The sequence below is a fragment of the Paroedura picta genome, chromosome 7 (genome assembly GCF_049243985.1).
Source record: "Paroedura picta isolate Pp20150507F chromosome 7, Ppicta_v3.0, whole genome shotgun sequence".
Lineage (NCBI taxonomy): Eukaryota > Metazoa > Chordata > Lepidosauria > Squamata > Gekkonidae > Paroedura > Paroedura picta.
This window is the reverse complement of record NC_135375.1, coordinates 92111492-92134644: the sequence shown is the minus strand read 5'-3', so window position 1 is coordinate 92134644 and position 23153 is coordinate 92111492. Positions and strand designations below refer to the sequence as shown.

Sequence of the window (23153 nt, the reverse complement as noted above, 5' to 3'; positions counted from 1 at the left end):
TGAGCTTGCCTGGCTATTAGGTTGACATGACTCACAGCCAGTCCATTTTGTTTGCCCCTGCTTGGAAGTGGGGGAAAATAAAACCAACCAGTAAAATGGCTGTGAGCCATGTAAACCCAACAGGTGAACAGCAGACCTGCCTAGCACAGCTGTTAGGATTCCATGACCTGAACAGCCAAACCAAACTGGAAAAAAGTCCAGCAAATGTTCAGGGGCTCTGAAGTGAGCCAAATTTGTGCCAGACTTTGATTCATGAACCAGTCTGGGCTCACCGCTATTTATTTCTTTTCAGAATCACATTCATGTTATTGTTGATATTCACCTGTTATCTCTGAGTTTTCAAACCTCTTATGACACAGACATACATATACACAATAACTTTCACTCGATGAAACTACAAGGAGCATTTCTGCCTAATGGGAAAAAGCAGCCAGGTTTGCTCAGAAAGCATTAATTTCTCTTCCGTACTTGCACGCTCCTGTCGCAGTTTGAAGTTCTTCATGGTTTTCCAAGCCAGCCAATGGTTGTAGTGGGCATCTTGTCTGTGATGCAATGTGAGTGCTGAACAGTCAAGATTATAGAGTTCCAAAAAATAGAATAGTATAGAAGACTTTTTAAAAAGTCCTTTATAAATTAGCTTCTTGTGAATAAGACAGGTAAAAATTAAGTAATACGTGCTTCTTGCCACAATCTTAACTTCTTAATTCATTGTAGTCATAATTATGCTTGCCAAGCATTTATTGTCTGCATGCAACTTTTGGGTTGTGCTCACCATGAGTTGGGCGACATGTTACCAACTCATGAAAAGAAGCTCACCGTTCTGACTTGTTGCATCGTCCTCTCATTGTACTGTATCTACAGCTGAGTGTTGACGTCTTGGTGTATAAATGTTCATATAGGGTGGTTTTCTTTAGCTGGCAAGTCACAAATTTTGAATACAGTAGAACTTAGCCTGTACATTATTGATTAAAGTCCTTGCAATGAATGCAGAAGCATCGCTAATGTATAATATCAGTGCATTTGGGGAAGTCTTGTGTGTTACCTTTCTTTTATATACTTTCCTTAGCAATTTCTGCTTTAAATAAATTACTCTTTTTATTTTCATTTTCTTTTTTGCAGTGCTTTCCATGATCATGATGGTGATAATCAGATACATTTCAAGAGTAGTTGTTTGGATCTTAACTATTCTTGTTGTTCTGGGATCACTTGGTAAGTTGACAAAGTTAACCTTACTCTTCTAGAAGTGTGGGCAGGGGGATTAAATATCTGATCTCCCCATTTTCTATTGCATCCTAAAAATTAGGAATGGTTTGTTATTGTTGTTTCACCCTGTATTACTCTCAAGGCTATTTTCCATGGTAACTGATTCTTCTGTGGTGGATTGGATAAAGTCACCATCTTGTTATCTTAGGCCCATGTGCTGTTCTGATCATTTGCTCAGTACAGGAGGAGAGAAGAAAAGGAAGAAGAAGAAGACGAGGATTTGGTTCTTATATGCTGCTTTTCCCTACCCGAAGGAGGCTCAAAGCGGCTTACTGTCGCCTTCCCATTCCTCTCCCTTTTCTTTCAATCTTAGAGAATAGTCTTGTGATCATTGATAACATACAAGGATTGTTTGAACCACTAACAAAATTGGTACAGACGATTACTTCGTATTGGTCCCAGAAGCTGAAGATGTATCCTGATTGTATCAAAACTATTTATTTTTCAATTTGTATACCACCACTCTCAACACAAGCTGTCTCATGGCGGTTCACAGAATAAAGCAATAAAATTACAATATAAAACCCCCATAAAACCCCCATACAAACAAATGAACAATATATGTAATGATACTTAGGATCTATAGCCCTTCTAAACCCAACCTTGCTGTTCCAGCCTATGGGGCCATGCTGATGACCCTAGGCAAAGATGACCCTGGGATTTTGATTGTTGGAAAGTAGTGCGGGATCCACAGTTCAAAACACCGGTCACCACCCTGGCCTCAACCAAATGCCTGGTGTAACAGCTCCATCTTACAGGCCCTGCAGAACTCAGAGAGCATTATCAGGACCCTTAGTTCTTCCAGGAGACTGTGTCTCTCTTCCAAGCCCACTTTACCTGTGTCTGAGAGCTGGGGAGAAGGCTAGTGGCAGAGATTTGTCACAGGAATTATATCCACCCTTCTGCAGAAAGGTCTGTACTGGTTACCCATCTGTTTCTGGGCATAATTCACAGTGCAAGTTCTTATTTTTTTAAGTCCTTAAATAGTTTGGCACTATGGCACCTGAAGGACTGTCTCCTCTCATACTCTCAGCCTGTCAGTTAAGATCTGCCTCTCAAGCTGTGCCCTCTGTGCCCCTGTTTTCAGTAGTGTGGATTTAAAACAAGGAGTTGAACCAAGTTTTTGCTGGGAATCTGGGACTGCTGGTTAGCCTTGACTTTGGTTACTGTTGGTGCCGATGATGTAATGCTTATGGAGGGATCAGCATGCTGCAGAAGAAGGTTGGGAAGTGTGATCCTGATTGCACAATCATGGTTATGTTTATGTATTTATCATATCTCTCACTTATTTTCCCTTCAAACTGAGAGCGAGGCAGGTCAAAAAAGTCACAAGTATAGTCTTCTTATCTTGGCAAAGCAGCTTCCAAATGGTCCTTAGTGGCATCTACATGACAAGAGGGTTCCCCGTGGTTCTCATTGCCATTGTGAATTTGCAGCAACTACTGAGCATTTGCAAAATAAATTTCCTAGGAGTTTCCTTACCTTCAGCCCTGTGGCCACCATTTTTCATGGCTACCACCATCAGAGAACTTCTGGGGACTACCTTTTTTAATTGGCAGTTTCTAGATCACTATAGCACAACAATGTTTTAATGATTTATTTATTGTATTTCTATACCGCCCTCCCCGAAGGCTCTTTGTTGACACCATATATCAATTCTGCTGAATTCCCAGCCTGCATTTTCTAAAAAGGGTAAATGCCTAGCTTTTTTCTTTGTGGATATAGGGTAAGGTGACCAGATTTAAACATTGGTAAAGCGGGACACCATTGACCGGGGGGGGGGGGGGTTCTTGATTAAAACTTTGTACTTATTAAAACATAAGTACAATTTGCCAGGTACCCCCAGATGTCCCTCCAAAAGTGGGACAATCTGGTCACCTTAATATAGGGGGACAGTTCTTCTCTCCCCACACAGGATGGGCCAGAGATTGGTGGGGTTTTTTGAATGAAAGATGGGAATTCAGGGAGGCTAGCAGGCAATATATTGTTACAATGTTATTATGCTTTTGTGGTCTAGCAATTGCTGATCCACCGCCTCCCCCTAGTGTCTTGGTGGGCAGTGTTGGCCATGGGAGGCTGAGACAAGGAAGATGTTAGCGTTTTTGACATGACCTCCAAAGATGTGCACTTCACTGTGTAGTTAAAGTGATCTTTCCAGCATAACCTGTTTAGGCGGAAAGGTCTGTTAGTCTGCAGTAATATAACAACATTTGAGTCTAGTAGTACCTTAAAGATGAACAAAATTTTACAAGGGATAAGCTTTCATATGTGTAAATATGACCAGACCTAGGTAGCTTTATCATGTCAGATTGGGGAAACTGAGCCAAGTCAGCCCTGGGATGGAGACCACCAAGCAAGTCCAGAGTCACTACACAGAAGCACACAATAGCAAGCCAACTCTGAACATCTCTTCCCTTCGAAAGCATGGGTTTGCCATAATTTAGCTGTGACTTGATGACGGGGGGGGGGGGGAGGAAAGGTTTCATCATTCAGAGATCATCAGACAGAAAGTGAGGCTCGGCTCACAAATACCTTGGAAAGTGCTGTTGGACATTTAAGGCTCTGCTAGACTCTAAGTTTGTTCCAAAATGATTGTGATCTTTCCAAAAAGCTCACATGAAACCAAAATTGGGAAAGATGACAGCAAAGTGGAAAAAACATGGAAAGTGAACGATTAGCAGATAAAGGTTCTGCAGATACTTTTAAAAATAAAAGTGTATTATTTGCCTGAGCCAGGAACTATAGCATATCAAAGGAAGAGTATGAATAGGAGCTGATAGATTCACAGGCTAATTTAAAGGAATGAACATGAAAGAGGTTTCCTAGATAAGACGAGCCGCAAGGGAGTGGCGGGCTATAAATCTAATAATAATAATAATAATAATAATAATAATAATAATAATAACAAAGAACGGTAGAAAACAGAAACGGAGTGGGTGTACTGGCACCTTGCTTGGCAGCTGCTTCGTTCTTAAAAACACTGAACATCTAGGGGTCAATTGATTTGATTTAACTTTTGTTACATTGAGAGATGCTAGAGCTATCCCCTGGGAACTATATCAATTTGGCCATTATTAAGCATTATTATTATTTATTAAGTTGAAGCAGGAAACATCCAATTACATTAAAGCAAAGTAAAGTATGGTTCAGAACCAGGGTAGCATTGAATTCCATATGAGGCTCAAAAGTGCAAAAAAAGCAGAGTAGAGAAACACAGTAATTACAAAAGTGATATTGATTTTAGTTTCTCCTGATGGCATGGATGCATTAGTAGCAAGCTTACCGAAATCTTGTTTGTGCTGTGCATTGTAGCATGAGGCCTTTGGTTAAAGCTTTATAACAAAAGAAATTGAGAACTCACAGCAGCGATGCTGAGGATCAGATGGTAACTACTACTCAGAGTTGGATTCAAATAGTAGAAGTAATTTTCCAAGCCCAGCTTGGGTAACCCTTTGGTTGATGGGAACATAAGATGGTTTCTGGTTTCTTTCCCACAAACTCCATACTGAGGATTCCTTGGAAAGCTGTATTTCCCAGATCCCCAGAATTCTGCGGTAGTTGTGTTTAAGACACAAGGAAGGAGGAGAGAAGGGAGAAATGGTTCCTACCATCTCTGCTTCGACCACAGTAGCAGCCAGGATAGTGCAAGAAAACAACGAGAAATTGCTGTAGCATTTACCCTGGGTTAGAGGCAACGCATTGCAGGCTGCTAGAGTTTGTGATGTAACAGTGAATCAGTGTTAGATAGAAGCAGTCCCCTGAAGTCAAGAGGCTTAGAAGGATGTGATGCAGTTTAGGATGGCCAGTGTCAATCTGGTAATTACAGATCAGGTAATATTGTTACTCTTACTTGTGTGTTCGTGAAGAAAGATATTTTCAGAATTTTTCAGTAGCTGTTTCCACCATGGCAGCATACTTTTTTTTAAAGTATATTTTCTTTTAAAGACAATATTGAGAACTAAAATTATTGTCTGTTGCTTTAAATAGCTCCTTGCCTCCAACCAAGTTATCACGTAACCAAGAAAATTTCAGGTGGGGATTAAATAATATACCTGCGGGAGATGAACTGTTCCTCCCTTGGCAGAGTTCCAGAGACCACTCTCTAGTGAAAAAGACCTTGCTGTAACCTCTCTTATTTTCTCTCTGGGTAAAATGCAAAACTTGGACTTGTTGGCCAATGTCATCAAAGAGAGAATGGTAAGAAAAAGGCAACTGCTAGTTTACCATATAGGAGACAATATGCCCTTTCTCCTGCATTTGATTGCTAAGGCAATTACTTCTGCCTTTTCCTGGGTACTTTCTGATTATTGAGAAGTGACATATTTCTTTAAGAAACTCTGTAAAGAAGTGCCGTCTTTGATCAGCTGCCTGCTGGGGAGCCAGAGCATCATTCCATCCTTAGGTCTTACATGAAATCAAACATCCAGATCTAACCTGGTAAAAAAAAGAAAGGGCGCATTTCCCTAAAATGATGCAGCATATCCGCTGTGAAATAACAAATACTGTATATATTCTTCTCAGGCGGCACAGGAGTATTGTGGTGGTTGTATGCGAAACAGCGAATGTCTCCCAGTGACACTCTTACTGTTGATCAGCTTCAAATAGCCAAAGACAATCGTCAGGCCCTCCTGATCTATGCCATTGCAGCTACAGTCCTCACAGTAAGTAATTCAGTGGCTGTTGAATTAAAGCTTGCTGGTATGGGGAAGGGGGAGGGGAAAGCATACCTCTTTGTGCCTATTTTACTGTGCATACCAGTGCTTTGAAAGTTGCTGCCTTGAAGCACAACTTTCTAAACATATGGGCATGCACATACAGTGATGTGCGCAGATAAAGTCTGTGTAGAAGACATGACATGTGAAGTTGCCCTTTGGAAAATGAACCTTTGTGCTTAACATGCATAAGCTTTGTTCTACTAGCATAACACTGGAGAATATACTGTCTACGAAACTATGGTGCTGTATAATACAATAAATGTAAAACAGAGAAATTTCTAACCTAACCTGAACATCTGATTTGCCCTTTCCATTGGAAGATTCAATATTTTATGCCTAAGGAGAACGCAGTCTTTTGCATGGTTGTACTTCCTCCATAGTCACATATACCCAGAAAGCTGCTTCTCAGTTCTCCATCCCACGTTTGCAAAAAAGAGTTTACCCAATCTGGGTCTTGGGTTCTGACAGCCTGGACCAGCCAGAGCTCATTCAGCCAATAGACAGGTGCTAATGCATCAAAGAAGTCCATGCTTTCATTCCTGGCTGGGTAAACGATGCCTGTCTGGCAGGATAACATTTTCACCACCTAGTATCACCACAAACAATCATTATCAATAAAAGTAAGCCCCTCCCTAAGATGAACCTGCTCTCAGCCATGACAGTAGTTTCCCTTATGGTACCCCGGCCATAACCACACAACATTGTCACAGGTCTCTAAAGTGGCACATATGTTTTAAATAAGTAAAACAGCTGTGGTTTTTTTTAATCCCCTTTTTGTTTGTGTTCTTAACTAACTCGAGCATCTGTTAGAAATAGTAAAGGTAAAGGTAAAGGTATCCCCTGTGCAAGCGCTGAGTCATGTCTGACCCTTGGGGTGATGCCCTCTAGCGTTTTCTTGGCAGACTCAATACAGGATGGTTTGCCATTCCCTTCCCCAGTCATTACCGTTTTACTCCCCAGCAAGCTGGGCCCTCATTTTACCCACCTCAAAAGGATGGAGGGCTGAGTCAACCTTGAGCCAGCTGCTGGGATCGAACTCCCAGCCTCATGGTCAGAGCTTCAGACAGCATGTCGGCTGATCCTGCGTTGAGCAGGGGGTTGGACTAGATGGCCTGTATGGCCCCTTCCAACTCTATGATTCTATAAACTCATGGTATGATTTAGATTCAGTAACTGGGATTGGCAGTGTTCCCATCTGAAGTGCACAGCTGATTGTATTCTTATATGTACCTATGTGGAAAGGGCCCAAGGACCCCATTTTAATGCATAGAATGGTTGTGTGTTTAGGTGGCTTGAAGACATGTACATTTTGTATTGAATTCCCACACCAAATATTGTTGATGAGAAGCCTCTTTTCTGTGTTTAGCCTGCAGGGGACTCCGCGGTTGATAAAATTCATTTAAAATTATAACATGTATTTTCTTCCTTTCACAGGTTATCTTACTATTGATAATATTGGTTATGCGCAAACGAGTAGCTCTCACCATTGCCTTGTTCCACGTGGCTGGCAAGGTCTTCATTCACCTGCCGCTTCTCGTCTTCCAGCCATTTTGGACTTTCTTTGCCCTCATACTCTTTTGGATCTACTGGATCATGGTTTTGCTCTTCCTAGGTACCACTGGTATGTAGCTTCTATATAATTTCTTGGTTTCCTTTTTTGTAAAGTCAGAAAAATATCACTGTGCCTTCATTTGTTAAATTAAATGAAATATGGCAATTTGAAAGCCTGCTTTACAATAATCATTTAAGACTGTGTGGAAAATGAATGCATAGGGCTTTCTTGAGAATTTACGAAGGCTGATTTTGATTGATGTTCTGATTGAGAACTGAATCCGGGTGTCTGTGGGAAGCGCCAGAATGGCAGCAGCATAACTGCAGCAAAAAGAACTGCCTTGTTAAAAACAATAAGCCCTTCCCAACCTGCGAATGTTATTTCTTTGGCAGCCGTGGTATTGCAGAATGAATATTTCAAACGCCTCCTTGTTTCTGATTCTAGGTAGCCCCGTAGGAAATGAACAAGGTTTTGTCGAGTACCGGGCTGCAGGCCTCCAGAGATACATGTGGTGGTACCACATTGTGGGGCTAGTTTGGATCAGTGAATTTATTCTCGCCTGTCAGCAGATGACTGTAGCAGGAGCTGTTGTGACATATTATTTTACAAGGTGAGAGCTCTGGGGCAGCTGAATGGCGAGAGGCTGGGCTGTTAAACTCTCAAAAGGACTGGGGATAGGAACTGTGCATATAATGAGATGAGAAGACAAAGCTGAAAGGCAGAGCAGTGAAATGTGCAGATTACCAAAAGCCTATGATGCTTTGTCTCCGACTGTTTATGAAATCTTTGTAAAGATGCTTCCAAAACAAAGGATCGGCCACTATTAACCGTAACCTGTAACAGGTACTCTCTTTTTAAAAGGTGCAATATTCAAAAACCAATTGCAGACCTTCTACGAAGCCTGCGTTGTTTTGAATTATAATCGATTGATTAATTTGGTTTGCCTTGTTTTTGTGATTTCTATTTATTTGTGTTAGCTCCTTTGTTTTGCTGCCAAAACACATCCGAAAGATTGGATTGTGTGAAATGGAAATACTTTCTTGCTAATGAAGTGGGCTTTGGAGCGCTTGCAAAGCCAACAGGGGATTACCGTGATGTGATCTATAAAGGCCAACCAAACAAGGAGACACATAAAAGCAGCTAATACTGTGGCAGATAAAACATTTCATGACAGTAACACTAGTCTTAAGATAGAAAAGACAGTTTTCTGTGTGGATCTTAGCTGATCTAATAAATTGTTGTTGTTGTTATGTGCGAAGTCGTGTCCGACCCATCGCGACCCCATGGACAATGATCCTCCAGGCCTTCCTGTCCTCTACCATTCCCCGGAGTCCATTTAAGTTTGCACCTACTGCTTCAGTGACTCCATCCAGCCACCTCATTCTCTGTCGTCCCCTTCTTCTTTTGCCCTCAATCGCTCCCAGCATTAGGCTCTTCTCCAGAGAGTCCTTCCTTCTCATGAGGTGGCCAAAATATTTGAGTTTCATCTTCAGGATCTGGCCTTCTAAAGAGCAGTCAGGGCTGATCTCCTCTAGGACTGACCGGTTTGTTCGCCTTGCAGTCCAAGGGACTCGCAAGAGTCTTCTCCAGCACCAGAGTTCAAAAGCCTCAATTCTTTGACGCTCGGCCTTCCTTATGGTCCAACTTTCGCAGCCATACATTGCAACTGGGAAGACCATAGCCTTGACTAAACGCACTTTTGTTGGCAGGGTGATGTCTCTGCTTTTTAGGATGCTGTCTAGATTTGCCATAGCTTTCCTCCCCAGAAGCAAGCGTCTTTTAATTTCTTTGCTGCAGTCCCCATCTGCAGTGATCTTGGAGCCCAGGAAAATAAAATCTGTCACTATCTCCATTTCTTCCCCTTCTATTTGCCAGGAATTGAGAGGGCCGGATGCCATGATCTTTGTTTTCTTGATGTTGAGTTTCAAGCCAACTTTTGCACTCTCCTCCTTCACCCGCATCAACAGGCTCTTTAGTTCCTCTTCACTTTCTGCCATTAGAGTGGTATCATCTGCATATCTGAGGTTGTTGATATTTCTCCCTGCAATCTTGATCCCAATTTGTGACTCCTCTAATCCCGCATTTCTCATGATGTGCTCTGCATAAAAGTTAAATAGGCAAGGCGACAGTATACAGCCTTGCCGAACTCCTTTCTCAATTTTGAACCAGTCAGTGATTCCATGTTCAGTTCTCACTGTTGCTTCTTGACCTGCATATAAATTTCTCAAGAGACAAATAAGATGCTCTGGTATTCCCATCTCTTTAAGAACTTGCCACAATTTGTTGTGCTCCACACAATCAAAGGCTTTAGCATAATCAATGAAGCAGAAGTAGACGTTCTTCTGGTACTCCCTAGCTTTCTCCATGATCCAGCGTATGTTGGCAATTTGATCTCTAGTTCCTCTGCCTCTTCGAAATCCTGCCTGTACTTCTGGAAGTTCTCGGTCCACATATTGCTGGAGCCTAGCTTGTAGGATTTTGAGCATAACTTTGCTAGCATGAGAAATTAGTGCAATGGTGCGGTAGTTTGAACATTCTTTGGCATTGCCCTTCTTTGGGATTGGAATGTAAACTGACCTTTTCCAATCCTGTGGCCATTGTTGAGTTTTCCAAATTTGCTGGCATATTGAGTGTAGCACTTTTACTGCATCGTCCTTTAAGATTTTGAATAGTTCAACTGGAATGCTGTCACCACCACTAGCTTTATTGTTGCTCAGACTTCCTAAGGCCCATTTGATTTCACATTCCAGGATGTCTGGCTCCAGGTCAGTAACTACCCCATTGTGGTCATCAGGGATGTTAAGCTCGCTCTTGTATAGTTCTTCTGTATAATTTTGCCACCTTTGTTTAATCTCTTCTGCTTCTGTGAGGTCCCTACCATTTCGGTCCCTTATCATACCCATCTTTGCATGAAACGTTCTCTTCATATCTCCAATTTTCTTGAAAAGATCTCTGGTCCTCCCCATTCTATTGTTTTCTTCTATTTGTTTGCACTGTTCATTTAAGAAGGCATTCTTATCTCTTCTAGCTTTTCTCTGGAATTCTGCATTCAATTGGGTGTATCTTTCTCTTTCTCCCTTGCCTTTCACTTCCCTTCTCTCCTTAGCTATTTGTAAAGCTTCCTCAGACAGCCATTTTGATTTCTTGCATTTCTTTTTCTTTGGGATGGTTTTAGTTGCTACCTCTTGTACAATGTTGCGAACCTCCGTCCATAGTTCTTCAGGCACTCTGTCTATCAGATCTAATTCCTTAAATCTATTTGTCACCTCCACTGTGTATTCGTCGGGGATATGATTTAGTTCATACCTGAGTGGCCTAGTGCTTTTCCCTACTTTCTTCAATTTAAGCCTAAATTTTGCAACAAGAAGCTCATGATCTGAACCACAATCAGCTCCTGGTCTTGTTTTTATTGACTGGATAGAACTTTTCCATCTTTGGCTGCAGAGCACATAGTCAATCTGATTTCTGTGTTGACCGTCTGGTGATGTCCATGTGTAGAGTCGTCTCTTGGGTTGCTGGAAAAGAGTGTTTGCTATGACCATTGTATTCTCTTGACAAAATTCTACCAGCCTGTGTCCTGCTTCATTTTGTACTCCAAGGCCAAACTTGCCTGTTATCCCGGTTATCTTTTGGCTTCCTACTTTAGCATTCCAATCCCCCATGATGATAAGCACATCATTTTTGGGCGTTGCTTCTAGAAGGTGTTGTAGGGCTTCATAGAACTGATCAACTTCATCCTCTTCAGCAGCAGTGGTTGGGGCGTAGACCTGGATCACTGTGATGTTGAATGGTTTGCCTTGGATTCGAACTGAGATCATTCTGTCATTTTGGGGATTGTATCCCAAGACTGCTTTTCCTACTCTCTTATTGATTATGAAGGCTACTCCATTTCTTCTGCGAGATTCTTTTCCACAGTAGTATACCTGATGGTCATCTGAATTAAATTCACCCATTCCTGTCCATTTTAGTTCACTGATTCCTAAAATGTCGATGTTCAGTCTTCCCATTTCTTGTTTAACCACATCCAGCTTGCCTTGATTGATCTTGATTGATCTTGATTGATTTTTTTTTTTTTGATCTAATAAATAAATAAAAGTAAAACCAAACTTCATTCTCCTGAGTGTGATAGTTACCCTGCACTCTAGGATTATAGAGATTTTAACATCTTCAGCATGTCACAAGGATCTGGTCAAGCCAGAGAAGACCAAAGGAGAGGCTTCGCTGTTCTTTACATCTCTCACCTCTCTTTCTCACAGTCCCCAAAATACTGGGTACAAACCACACCTGGCTCTATGGAATACCTCACTGGCCAAATTTTTGTAGGTATAAATTTTGAATTGGAACCCTGCTTTACTATTAGATAAGAACAGACATCCCACCTCCCCAGAGTCACTTACAAATAGGATATGGGGAAGCCAATTGCCAGCTGTCCCCTTGTTAGGTCCATCCATCAGCAGCTAGCTGACAGAACAGGAACTGTCAAGCTCCTGCCTCTTAGAGGATACAAGCTAGATGCTGTAAATGTTTAACTAGCAAGAAGGTATATTTCTGTTTTATGTTTTTCTAAAATTTTAACTCCCCCCCCTTCTATGTGTGTGTGAGAGAGTGTGAGATAAGAAAAATAGCACTTTTAACATTTGATCTATAATAGAGAGACTGGACTGGGTTATAGGTGGTCCCCCCCCCCTTAACCAGTGGACCAGTCTAGAGATGCATGCAACAGAGAAGGAGAGGAGGCTTGTCCCATGGAAATGTAGAAGCCCGTAAATACACACAAATACTTGTCAACCCAGGTGACTTCAAAGGGTCCCCTATATTCAAGATCACCCCAGTGGTGGCAACACTGCGACATGGAATCTGACTGTGGGTGGTGGTAGACAAGTAAGGTCCTCTAACCACTCACATACATTGGGATTCAGGTTCTTCTCCCACAATTCCTTTTCCATCCCCAAACCTCTTCCAGCAATATTGCTAAGTCATTTTTTACATATTAATTGTGATTTTTTTCATTTTCAGCTTCCTCATGCTTTAGAAAGTGTTCTTGGTCTCTAGGGCTTGCTGCAGAGCAGCCTTTGTCAAGGGGCTAAACAGTTGCAGAACTGACCACCCCAGAAAGTAGGGCCAGTCTTAATTTAAGATGACCCTTGAATAATCTTCTGATGCTTCTCACTGTTTGTTTAAAAAATTTCTCCATAGAGAAAAAAGGAATCTGCCATTCACACCTATTTTGGCATCTGTCAATCGACTGATCTGTTACCACCTGGGAACTGTGGCTAAAGGATCTTTTATTATTACTTTGGTGAAGATTCCAAGGATGATCCTCATGTATATTCATACCCAAGTCAAAGGAAAAGTAAGAGGAAACACTTTACTGTATAAGCAATCAAAAGAATTTGAATAGGAATTGGATTTGAAAGGTGTGGCCAGAATGCTTGAAAATGTAGGAAAGGTAAACTTAAAAACAAAAGATAAAGAATTTTCTTTTCCTTCCTTCCTTTAAGACTTCTTAGAAATTAGATGGGTAGGCTTCCATGGAATCTTTGCTGTGGCAGCCCTTCACACACACACACACACACACACACACACACACGGTTGCTCCTGATAGGCAGTTTTTCTTGGGTGATGGCTGGGTTGCAAATATTTTATTCAGGAAACAAGAGTTGTGCAATGCCACCAGAGGCCAGGCTCTAGGCTAGATGACCCACAGATCTAGACCATAGTGATATGTAGGCCAATTCACACAAAACCAGCCACTTTTGTTTTTGGCCTCCACACAGTTTTTCACGTTTGAGTTTGAGAGAAGATGCTTTACTGTAATACAGGCAATACAGCTAGACTTCCAGCAAGACACAGCAGTCATTTTTGCAGCCACCGCTGTCATAGAAGAGCTGCCAGCTGTCTCCGTGTGTAGCCTGGTTTTGTGTTGATGTTTTTTCCTGTATGGTTCTCTCCACAGGAGGGATTACCTGGTGAGAAAAGACAGCTGGTCCGCATGTGTGGCTCGACTCCCTATGTAGCTGTCGAGCTGCAGGGAGCATAAAATTGAAAATGGGTTCTGAACCCTGTACAAGGAACTGCATGTGCCAAGGGGAGAGCTGCACTTCAAGCAGCCTGCTGTTTAAGAGTCTTGTGTCCTAGTGCTCAGGCCCTTTAGTTTTTGCTTGACCCTTGACTCTTTCTTCTGTAACTCTTCTCCTCCTAGGAAAATGCCTGTGCTCGATGTATTCTGAAAGCCTGCATTTGCTGCCTTTGGTGTCTAGAAAAGTGCCTGACTTACTTAAATCAGGTAAGATTTCAAATAACTTGTCTTTTTTCAGAGGTGGGCCAGTTCTGCCTCTTTTGGAAATCATCTTTCAAGCAGAGGATGAAATATTTCCCCTTGACATTCCCATTAGTTTGCCAACGTTCAGATTCATTTATTGCTCCAGATATAGTCCTTTGGAGAAATTAAGGTGCTTCATAATCTTTCAGAGGTTCCTTGGCTGTAACTGAGAACAAATCTAATGTTTTGGATGAGAAGCCGTAAGTGATGCAGTCATGCTTCAGCATGGAATCAGATGTGTGCAGTGGCTAAGCAGAGCCTATCACAGTATTGTAACCAGAGTGAAATGTTTAGCTTTATTTTGTGTGTGTATTTAAGCATCACGTGTTTTAGAAAATGAACATCCATAATTGTCTTGAGAGAAGTCTGCTGTGAATTGCTGTGGGCTGACAATAGCCATGTCTGTTTGTAAAAGATTTCCTCTGAGTGCTGTTTTACCTTTAATAGTTTTCCCCTTTTTGCTAGAACTCATTCTAATCCTTGTATCTTCGGAGTGGCTTTCTTTAATGGTGCTCTTCTGTGTTCAGTTTCTCAGATATATTTGTTCTTGGCTGTTTTAGTAAAATGTTTTGCTCTCCATTCCGATTTAGATTAAAAAGAAAAGATCAGGACCCAACGTGTACGGTCTTACTGTGCCATCAGAAATGTAGGATGGTTAAAATACCTTAATGCCTCCTGTTTTATGCCCTGGATGTTAATTCAGTCTTATGTGGTAGTGCTCTTTTCTTAACTGGGGCAATCTTGTTACCATTGGCTTCTTGAATCCACTTGCATGAAGTTAACATGCAATGCGACCTTAGCATTAGCTGAAGGCAACTTATGCAAGCATTAGATAGATGTAAAACATTATCACGTAGTTATAGCAAGGCACAAAATGTTAGGATTTGGAAGGGAGGAATAACTTGCCAACATGGACTAATGACGCCTGGATGCGCATTCCATTACACAGTTGAAGTTTCAAATATTTGGAAATTTCTATGCTGTAACACTGCCAGCGGCAGGAACAGGTCATTTGCCAGATATAACCCACACGAGCTAAGGGGGTAGTCTAATTCAGTCAGAATTAGTGTTGTAAGGCAAAATCTCAAGCCCCTTTTTGGTAGGGTTTTGAAACACGAGGAGGTCGCAAAATATTACCAGATCATTTTCAGACATCAGAATAAATTCCTGAGCTTCCCCATGAAGTGAATGCAACCCACCAAACAAATATGCTAGCAAATCCAGGACAAGAGAGCAGAGGTGTATTGAATCTTTGGCTATTGACAAACAGTTTGGGTTGGTAGATTACAAATTCTGATTTGAGGAGGGACTCCCTGTTAATTCAGAGGAAGAGTTCTGTGTTCTTCCCATCTAAAGTCTTTTTTGTTGTTTTGTATTTTTACATTCAGATTCTTCATGTAATTTATTGGTTTTTATTTAGTGTACCTCAGAGCGGTATGCATCAGGCACCCCGCAGCTAACATCATTGGGGCAACTCCTTCCTGGCTCAAATTTGGTCAAATGGAAATCATGTTTTTCAGAGCTGTGCTAGTCATTGGAGGCGGGTATTTAAGAAATCCTATTAAATGCATCAAAATGTGATTCTCCCGTGCTCTGCATCAGGAATTGGGTTGCTAGATAGTAAGCTGTAAGATAATTTGAGATCTGGATGTCTAGCAAAGTTATCCTTTTCTGCATACTTCTAAAGTATTTTGAGTAGAAATGCTTGTCTTATACACCATGCATATCTTGATATATACTGTAAAGAAGGAGTTTCCTGCTTGGTCTCGTGGTTAGGAGTGCGGACTTCTAATCTGGCATGCCGCGTTCGAGTCTGCACTCCCCCACATGTAGCCAGCTGGGGAACTTTGGGTTCACTAGAGCACTGATAAAGCTGTTCTGACCTAGCAGTAATATCAGGGCTCTCTCAGCCTCACCTACTTCACAGGGTGTCTGTTGCGGGGAGAGGGAAGGGAAGTTGAATGTAAGCCACTCTGAGGCACCTTCAGGTAGAGAAAAACAGCATATAAGAATCTTCCTCTTCCCCTTCTTCTTACCATCCCCTCCAGCATAAGATAGCTTGTACAGAAATGTGCAGTTCAGCTGTATTGGGGGCAGTTCATCTGCATTGTGTTCAGATGACATGAAATTCTATTCCGTGTTTCATCTAGAATACCTATTTGCTCTGTTTATCAAACTTGCACAACACTGTGCTATTTGTGCTGTGGAAAAGTAGAGGGATATGTTTTGACTCTTTGGGAAGGTTGTGGAAAGGCTGGATTTGAGTAGAAGAGAATGAAAGTGTGTTTTATTCTCCACTTCCTAGAATGCATATACGGCCACAGCTATCAACAGCACCAACTTCTGCACCTCAGCAAAGGATGCCTTTGTGATACTAGTGGAGAATGCGTTGCGTGTGGCTGCCATAAACACAGTGGGAGACTTCATGCTATTTTTAGGAAAGGTAAGCTTGAGTCTAAAAGTCTTGGGGGACTCTCTTCAAATATTTGTTGCTTTACATGCATTCAGAGTGGTGTGTACTCAGTTCTTCAAAAAAACAAAACTGGATTGAGTAAATTTGCATAATTCCTTCAGATTATTTTTTACATGATTTGTTCTGATTCTGTTAATCATGGGGAGGAGCAAGAGTCCCAGGCAGGGTACTGGGTGTTACCCACTGACTGTTGAAAATCTTATTTAGCCACTGTACTGGTTGCTGGCTGGGCTGGCATGGCACTCTCCACGGCAGCCAGCCAGCATCTGGGTGCAAGGCAGGCTGAGCGCATCGCAGCTGGCTTCTGGAGGCGGGCACACTAGGGGCTGGCTCAATCTGGGCCGGGTGCACCTGGATTGGCCCACGCAGGCCCAAACACAGGCTGGACACCTGGAGATGTCCCAGACAGCGCGCTGCCCAGGCTGGCTTTGCACAAATATTAGAGCCAGCTTATGGTAAGGATAAGGGCTAAAAACATGCTCCCCCACCTTTAACTGAAAGCGGAGATTCTCAGGAAAGGGAATTTTCTACCTGCAGAATCATGGCATGCATACAAACCTACTCCCTACGCCTTTTTCAACTTTTTTGCCATTGAGAAATATTTGTAAACCTAAACCAGGCTTTTAAAACCGGTGTTAAATATTCCTTTTCCTGAGCCAAATTTCCACCTGTAGTCACTAAGAAGTGCATAAATCAGTTTGGTTGAAATAGTCTGATTAAATTACATATCTGAAGAGAACTGTCAATTTGAGCAGCTTGTGCTGAAGTTCCTGCTCTCCGAGCAATTGACTCCTGGGGCCAAGGAGGCCTTTGGCAGTCACTTCTGTGTCTCCTCTCTTTGCTTGTTAGGTCCTAATAGTATGCAGCACAGGCCTGGCAGGGATCATGCTGCTGAACTACCAACAGGACTACACCGTGTGGGTACTGCCACTCGTCATCGTCTGCCTGTTTGCATTCCTGGTCGCTCACTGCTTTCTGTCCATTTATGAAATGGTCGTGGATGTCCTCTTCTTATGTTTTGCCATTGACACGAAATATAATGATGGCAGTCCTGGGAAGGAATTCTACATGGATAAGGTGCTCATGGTATGTCCTTCAAAAAATAAAGTCTGTGCCTATACTGTGTCTGGGTCTGGGGAACCATGAAATATCAAAAACTTAAAGCAGTAGCACTTGTTTACAATGCTTGGGAGTGTTTTGGAGGCCATTTTCTTTTGTTAGACAAAATATGGGGAAATGCTTGAAAGCTTCCTAATTATGTATTCTGTTTTATGTGATTTATACCTACTATATTGCAATCTGGCTTGAACTCCAGGGGGAGGGAAGGAAGGAAGGCGGCTAACAAGTGTTTTCAGTAAATGAAATAAAATGAAATGAAATTGTTGGCTTCTGTGGTGAAGTATCATGAAAATAATGTTGAGAAAGGGGAACTGGGAACTCAACCCCATAGGGGGTTTCTCAGTGTTTTGCTGCATCTTTTTGCATTGCTGAAGAGGCAAGTTACTTTTGGGTTCCAATTTTAATCTTCAAAAGAAGCAGGGCAGCCTTTTCATCGTGCCATGGAAACTCAAAGGAGTCTCAAGCTTTAGAGTATCACAGTCTGCTATTTCACATCAGAATTTGCTCGCTTGGGGATGTCACAGTGAATAAAAAGGGGGATTGTTAATGCAGAATGTTTAAACAGAAGAAGTGGTTTATTGTTGTTGCCCTGTGCAAGTATAAATGGGTATTACACAGGCTGGCTACTTGAAGATTTTTTTTAGCTGGCTTAGCAACAAAGCAGGATGACCCCTACCAACTGGCAATATTGGAGCTATTTTCCCACCTAACGGTCATGTGCTTTAGGGAAGGGCCCTGCATTTGCCCTCAGTTCTCTCTTTGCCAGTGTTGGAGCAGAATGTGTTTTTGGCTTCTTTTTTTTTTCCTCAAGAAGAAGGAGAAGATGTCGATCTTTAAGAAGCTCTCTTCTTGCTTGACAAAAATGACAAAGACAGATGAACACTCCATTTGCACATTGTGTTTGGGTGAGAGCCACAATGCATCAGTGTGTAAAATCTGCCAGAGGTTCACCCCAAAAGCCATGGCCGATTGTGCCTCCTGACTTAATGGCAGCAAAAATATCTACTCCAGTACACCCTTGGTGTACAGACCGGTCTCCAGCCACATTTCTTCCCCTCTGCCTGTATTCAGTATAACTGCTGATCATACCCTGAGATCTTCTGCTTCCCAGTGGCCTCCTTTAAGACCATGGCAACAACATCCTTGCTGCCACCCTCCTCAGTGCCATCCAGGATGGTCACAAACCTTGGATCCATTCATGGAATCATTGGGTTAGATGATAAAACAGCCACAGGCGACCTGTGTATTGGACCCCTCACTCAGGACTGATTGCCCATGGTTCTGAGGATAAAAAAGATCACGGGTCCACCATCAATTCCAGGGCTTGCAGTGAAAGGAGACCTATGCATCCATGAATAAACACACATGAGTTTAAACAAATAAATCAATTTAAAAAAATAGCAGGCATCATGGTCCCTTTAAAAGAGGGAGAAATGTGATTGGCCGCCTGTCTTGATTGGCCGCCTGTCTAGCCCGTTCTCCTCTTCTGCCATTTCAAGCTGGCATGCAAAATGCCAGGAAGCGCAAGATGGCAGCAGAGGAGCCAGCAGGTGAGGAATTCCGGGAGGCACTTTTTTTTTTAGCGTTATGCCATTGTGTTGGCATAAGGCTTTTTCTTCTGTGCGGAATGGCCCTTGATTCTGTTACAATTAAAATATTCTTGCTAGAAGACAAGGCGCTATTTAACAAAGTTATGGTCACGCAATTTCTATCTAATTGCTTTCAAAGAGCCATCACTTAGACATTATTAAGTCTAATGGCTTCAATCGTATTCATGACTCCCTTACCCCGCCTGAAGATACAACCATTACAGAATTGGTTTAGTCAGAATTTTTGTTTTTTTCCTGCTAATTTTATATCTGGAGAAAGATCCAGATTCTTCTACACGTTCCGTTGCATATTGCCATGATTTTTGAGGCTCCAGAACTGTTAGCACCACATCATCCGCATAGCTTACTTTGGACCACACTCCATATTCTGTGGCGCGTTCAATTGAAAAGGCTAAGTTATATTATTATATAGCTCAACCTTTGGGTTCCTAACTTTTCTGGTTAGGTTGGGTTTTGGTTTCCCTTTTTTGGTTTTGCATGGCCTTTGCATTACTCACATGTGCCTACACAGTGACAACTGGATGGACACAGGTAAGGGCAATATTGTTTTTCTTAGAATACGTTCAGGACCAAGAGTGATGATGACACTGAAAGCCCCATAGAAATGTTACAGGATTCAGAACCCTGTAAAATAGATCACTACCTTCCAGTTGCAGGTGGGGGCATGAGGCCAAGAGGAGGTTTCTGTCTGAAGACCAGCTTGTAGAGGCAAAATGGAAACCAAATACTTTATCATTTAGGTCCTACGTTTGCTTCCCTTGGTGTCCTTAGCATGTTTTCCTTAATGTTCAGTCCCACTGGAGTTACTTCTCTGTATCAGGAGCATTTAGGATTGTTGCCTCAGTCTTTGAGCTTACCACACCAGAGTGTCCCAGAGATTGCCTGTGATGACCTTTTCTCACTTGTCTTGCAGGAGTTTGTGGAGAACAGCAGAAAAGCAATGAAAGAAGGCAGGGGAGGCGGGGCTGACAGCAGAGAGCTGAAACCAATGGTAGGTCCAAGGGAAGAGGTGGTTGCTGCCTTTCAAGAGTTTCACCTGTACTTCCTCTCCCTTTCTCTCTTCACTGACTGTGCTTCTTCAGGAGAAGTCTTTGTTGTTTGTGTCACTCAGGATATTCTGCTTTTTCTGTTTGTGAGCTTGCCTATCACCTGGATGGCAGCGTTTTTCTCACACCTGAGACCTTCTCCCATAAAAGTAAGCTGAAAGGAACTGTATCTTCCTTCTACTATGTTTTTGTAACCTCTGAGAGCATCAGTAGTGTTGTTACTTAATACAGTCTCTAGCAGCTACATGCATACAGAAAGGAAACAATGAACATCAGGAAGGACTAAAATGTCAGACATGAGTAACCCAAGTGCCCAGAAGTATTTTTCTATGGTCTCTTATCACTATGGTTCTGTAGCAGACATGTCCCAGGGCATGACACATTTCTCAGTGGAAGAAGAATAAATGTGGACTAGTGCTAGGGTATTAGTTGATGGCACAGTTACAGCATGTAGAAGTTATAACCTGCCACGCAAAAAGTGGCAAATATGAGTTTTTGCTGGTATGTTAGTAACTTCCTCTGTCCACTGCTCTTTCTGGTTGGGGGTATTCAGAAATACTTGGGAGTGGCTCTAGCCCACATCACTGTCCTGTTTAATTTATTGTTATTTAGCCTGTTTTTGAAACCTAATAGATAATTCCCAAATCCCATTTCCACAAGCCACTGATGAAGTGGATACAGTTACTCCTTTCAACCTGCTAATGTCATCAATTATATTTCTCTCTCTCTCTCTCTCTCTCTCTCTCCCTCCCTCCCTCTCTCTCTCTTCCTCCCTCTCTCTCTCTCTCTCTCTCTCTGCAATTATTCTTTTTGTGTCTTAACATTGCATCTACCAGACAAGTGTGTAATTTGGGCTCCCTCAGTTTCATGCACCTCTCGGCTGTATTTTTAATATGCAAGTTAATAACACTTCAAATTCCTGGGGACAAGAGAAGGCCAGGAATCAATATAAGAAAATGAGATCTTATTATTGTTTCATGGTGTTACTGAAGCTTCAACTTGTCAATGTTTTCCTGTCCTTCTCCCCCCCCACACACACACACCTCCCACAATCTTAACATTCATATAGGCTCATTCATATAATACATGGGGCAAATGTCTGCAGTCACAGATATGGATCTGGCATGAGTCTCCTGTACAAGAGTGCCTGCACATGCTGGCTGCAACAAGCATAGAAATGCCAACAGTGTACCTGATAAAGTGCTTGTAAGGGATGGACATTTCTGGGGAAATTCTCTAATCAGAATGTAGTGCTAGGGCAACCACTAATTATTACTCAAAAGAGAGGGTAACATCAGCACCAATGATTGTAAACCAAGCAATAGTATGGACAGAGTGGACAGAACAATCCTATCTCCGTACATGAGGAGTTGACTGTCAAATAAAGTCATTTGGCAGTAGGTTCTAGACAAAAGCCATGTTGCTCCTTTTAATGTCTAATCAACACATTGCTACAGAATGGTAGAACAGCCACTAAGGAGTGGTTTAGGATTAAATTTTGTGGATATGTCTGTCTAAGGCTACTAGTAATTAATGGGTCTTCTTTGAACAGAGGCTGTTATAGTTGGGGGATAAACAATAGGGAACGGCTATTACTGTTCTGTCCCTGTGTGTTTTCAAGAGAAATATCTGGCTGAGTTGGAAACAGTGCTAAACTAGATGGACCTTTGGCCTGATGCAGAAGAAACTGCTATGTTCTGGTTTTATACTAAATGTCTCTGGGCGGACCTGATCATTGTAGTTTGAAGCCACAGCTTTACTCTGTGTGATCTCATACAGTCTTCCTGTAACAACACAGCTTTGATAATGGTAAAGTCAGATCTATTAGGTTTCCCCAGCATGGTAAAATCTAAGGGTTGGATCCTATCAGCTTTTCTATTCAATCTCACTCAGCTTGTTGCAGCCCTAATCCTTCTTGGCTTTTGTCCACACAGATTCCCAGCATAGTCTTTTCAGTTATCAAAAGGGGGCCTTCCTCGCTCCTTCTCCAGGCAAAAAGTTGGTAGGATCTAATCTTAGTTTTTATCCTGTCTTCAAAGAACAACAACAAAATAGTAATACCATAACAGACCTGGCAAGAACAAATTTTTGTCGATATATTCATATGATAGTCACCATGCAACAAGGCATGGTGCAAATCCACCTCATAGCAATTTAAAATACAGAGTTGCTGCCTCTGTGCTGTGTAAGCAGACTTCACATGAAACCAGCCTGATCATGGCTTTACAGCTCTTCAGTTTGATGTGCTTTGTTAGTGTATGTTGCTGTCTTGATTTTTAGCAGTTTAACCAGCAGTCTGACTTGAGTGCTAAATAACACCTTATTCAGGCATGTAACAGTTAAATTGTGATGGACAAAGCATAAAAACAGGTGGCTCATTTCCAAATGATGCTACCATGGCATACATATTACCTCTTTCAGTTTTAGGAATATTCTTTCCATGTATTTTTGTCTGATCACAAAACTGGAGCCCAGGATGCATTCCTACATCAGAATAAACTGTGGTTTGTTTAAATCATAGCTTGTGCCATCAACAGACCAAACAAACCGTAATTTGTTCACAAACACTGGTTAGTCTGCTTCTTGTTACCCTTCGTTCTCCCAGAAGGGAGAACACTTGGTCTTTGTTACCATTTCTGTGGCCAAATAGCCAAACGGGGCAGTACTACTCAACTAGCTGATTTGTGAATTCAGATGACAGAAACTATAGTTTACAGACTTTCATTAACAGGACAACTACAAGCTCTATGTTTGAAGTTGTTTGGTGTCTGACTGGACAGGATCTCCCAAAGCAGTTTGTGATTACAGTTTGTGTGTCTGGGGGTCAAAATCTCACTGGCCAGCCCTTTGAAAATGTGCAGAATAAGTCTTAGCATCTTGGCTCTTTGGGTAGATAAAGAACAGAAGTACATATGAACTACCTACCTTTTGAAAAATGGTTGTTTACGAATCACTTTTAAAAAAAGATTTGTGCTGTTTTTTATAATGCACATTGGTCTAAATGCAAATTTTCTTTGACATATTTCTAATTTTATTTCTGACTTGTTTTCTAG

The 23153-nt window shown here is 41.9% G+C and overlaps 1 protein-coding gene across 2 annotated transcripts in view; it reads left to right on the top strand.

Annotated features, from left to right (window-relative positions):
- SLC44A1 (solute carrier family 44 member 1) overlaps window positions 1-23153 on the top strand; it is an 81994-nt gene that overhangs the window by 55387 nt on the left and 3454 nt on the right. The window contains exons 7-15 of one of the 2 annotated variants that reach the window (XM_077345385.1): window positions 1120-1209; window positions 5785-5924; window positions 7413-7599; window positions 7975-8140; window positions 12727-12883; window positions 13733-13816; window positions 16158-16295; window positions 17175-17411; window positions 19968-20045. In XM_077345385.1, the coding sequence (XP_077201500.1) occupies window positions 1120-1209; window positions 5785-5924; window positions 7413-7599; window positions 7975-8140; window positions 12727-12883; window positions 13733-13816; window positions 16158-16295; window positions 17175-17411; window positions 19968-20045 (1277 nt within the window). Of the gene's footprint in view, window positions 1-1119; window positions 1210-5784; window positions 5925-7412; window positions 7600-7974; window positions 8141-12726; window positions 12884-13732; window positions 13817-16157; window positions 16296-17174; window positions 17412-19967; window positions 23146-23153 lie in introns of those variants that run through there. The other variant, XM_077345384.1, reaches the window with a different exon arrangement.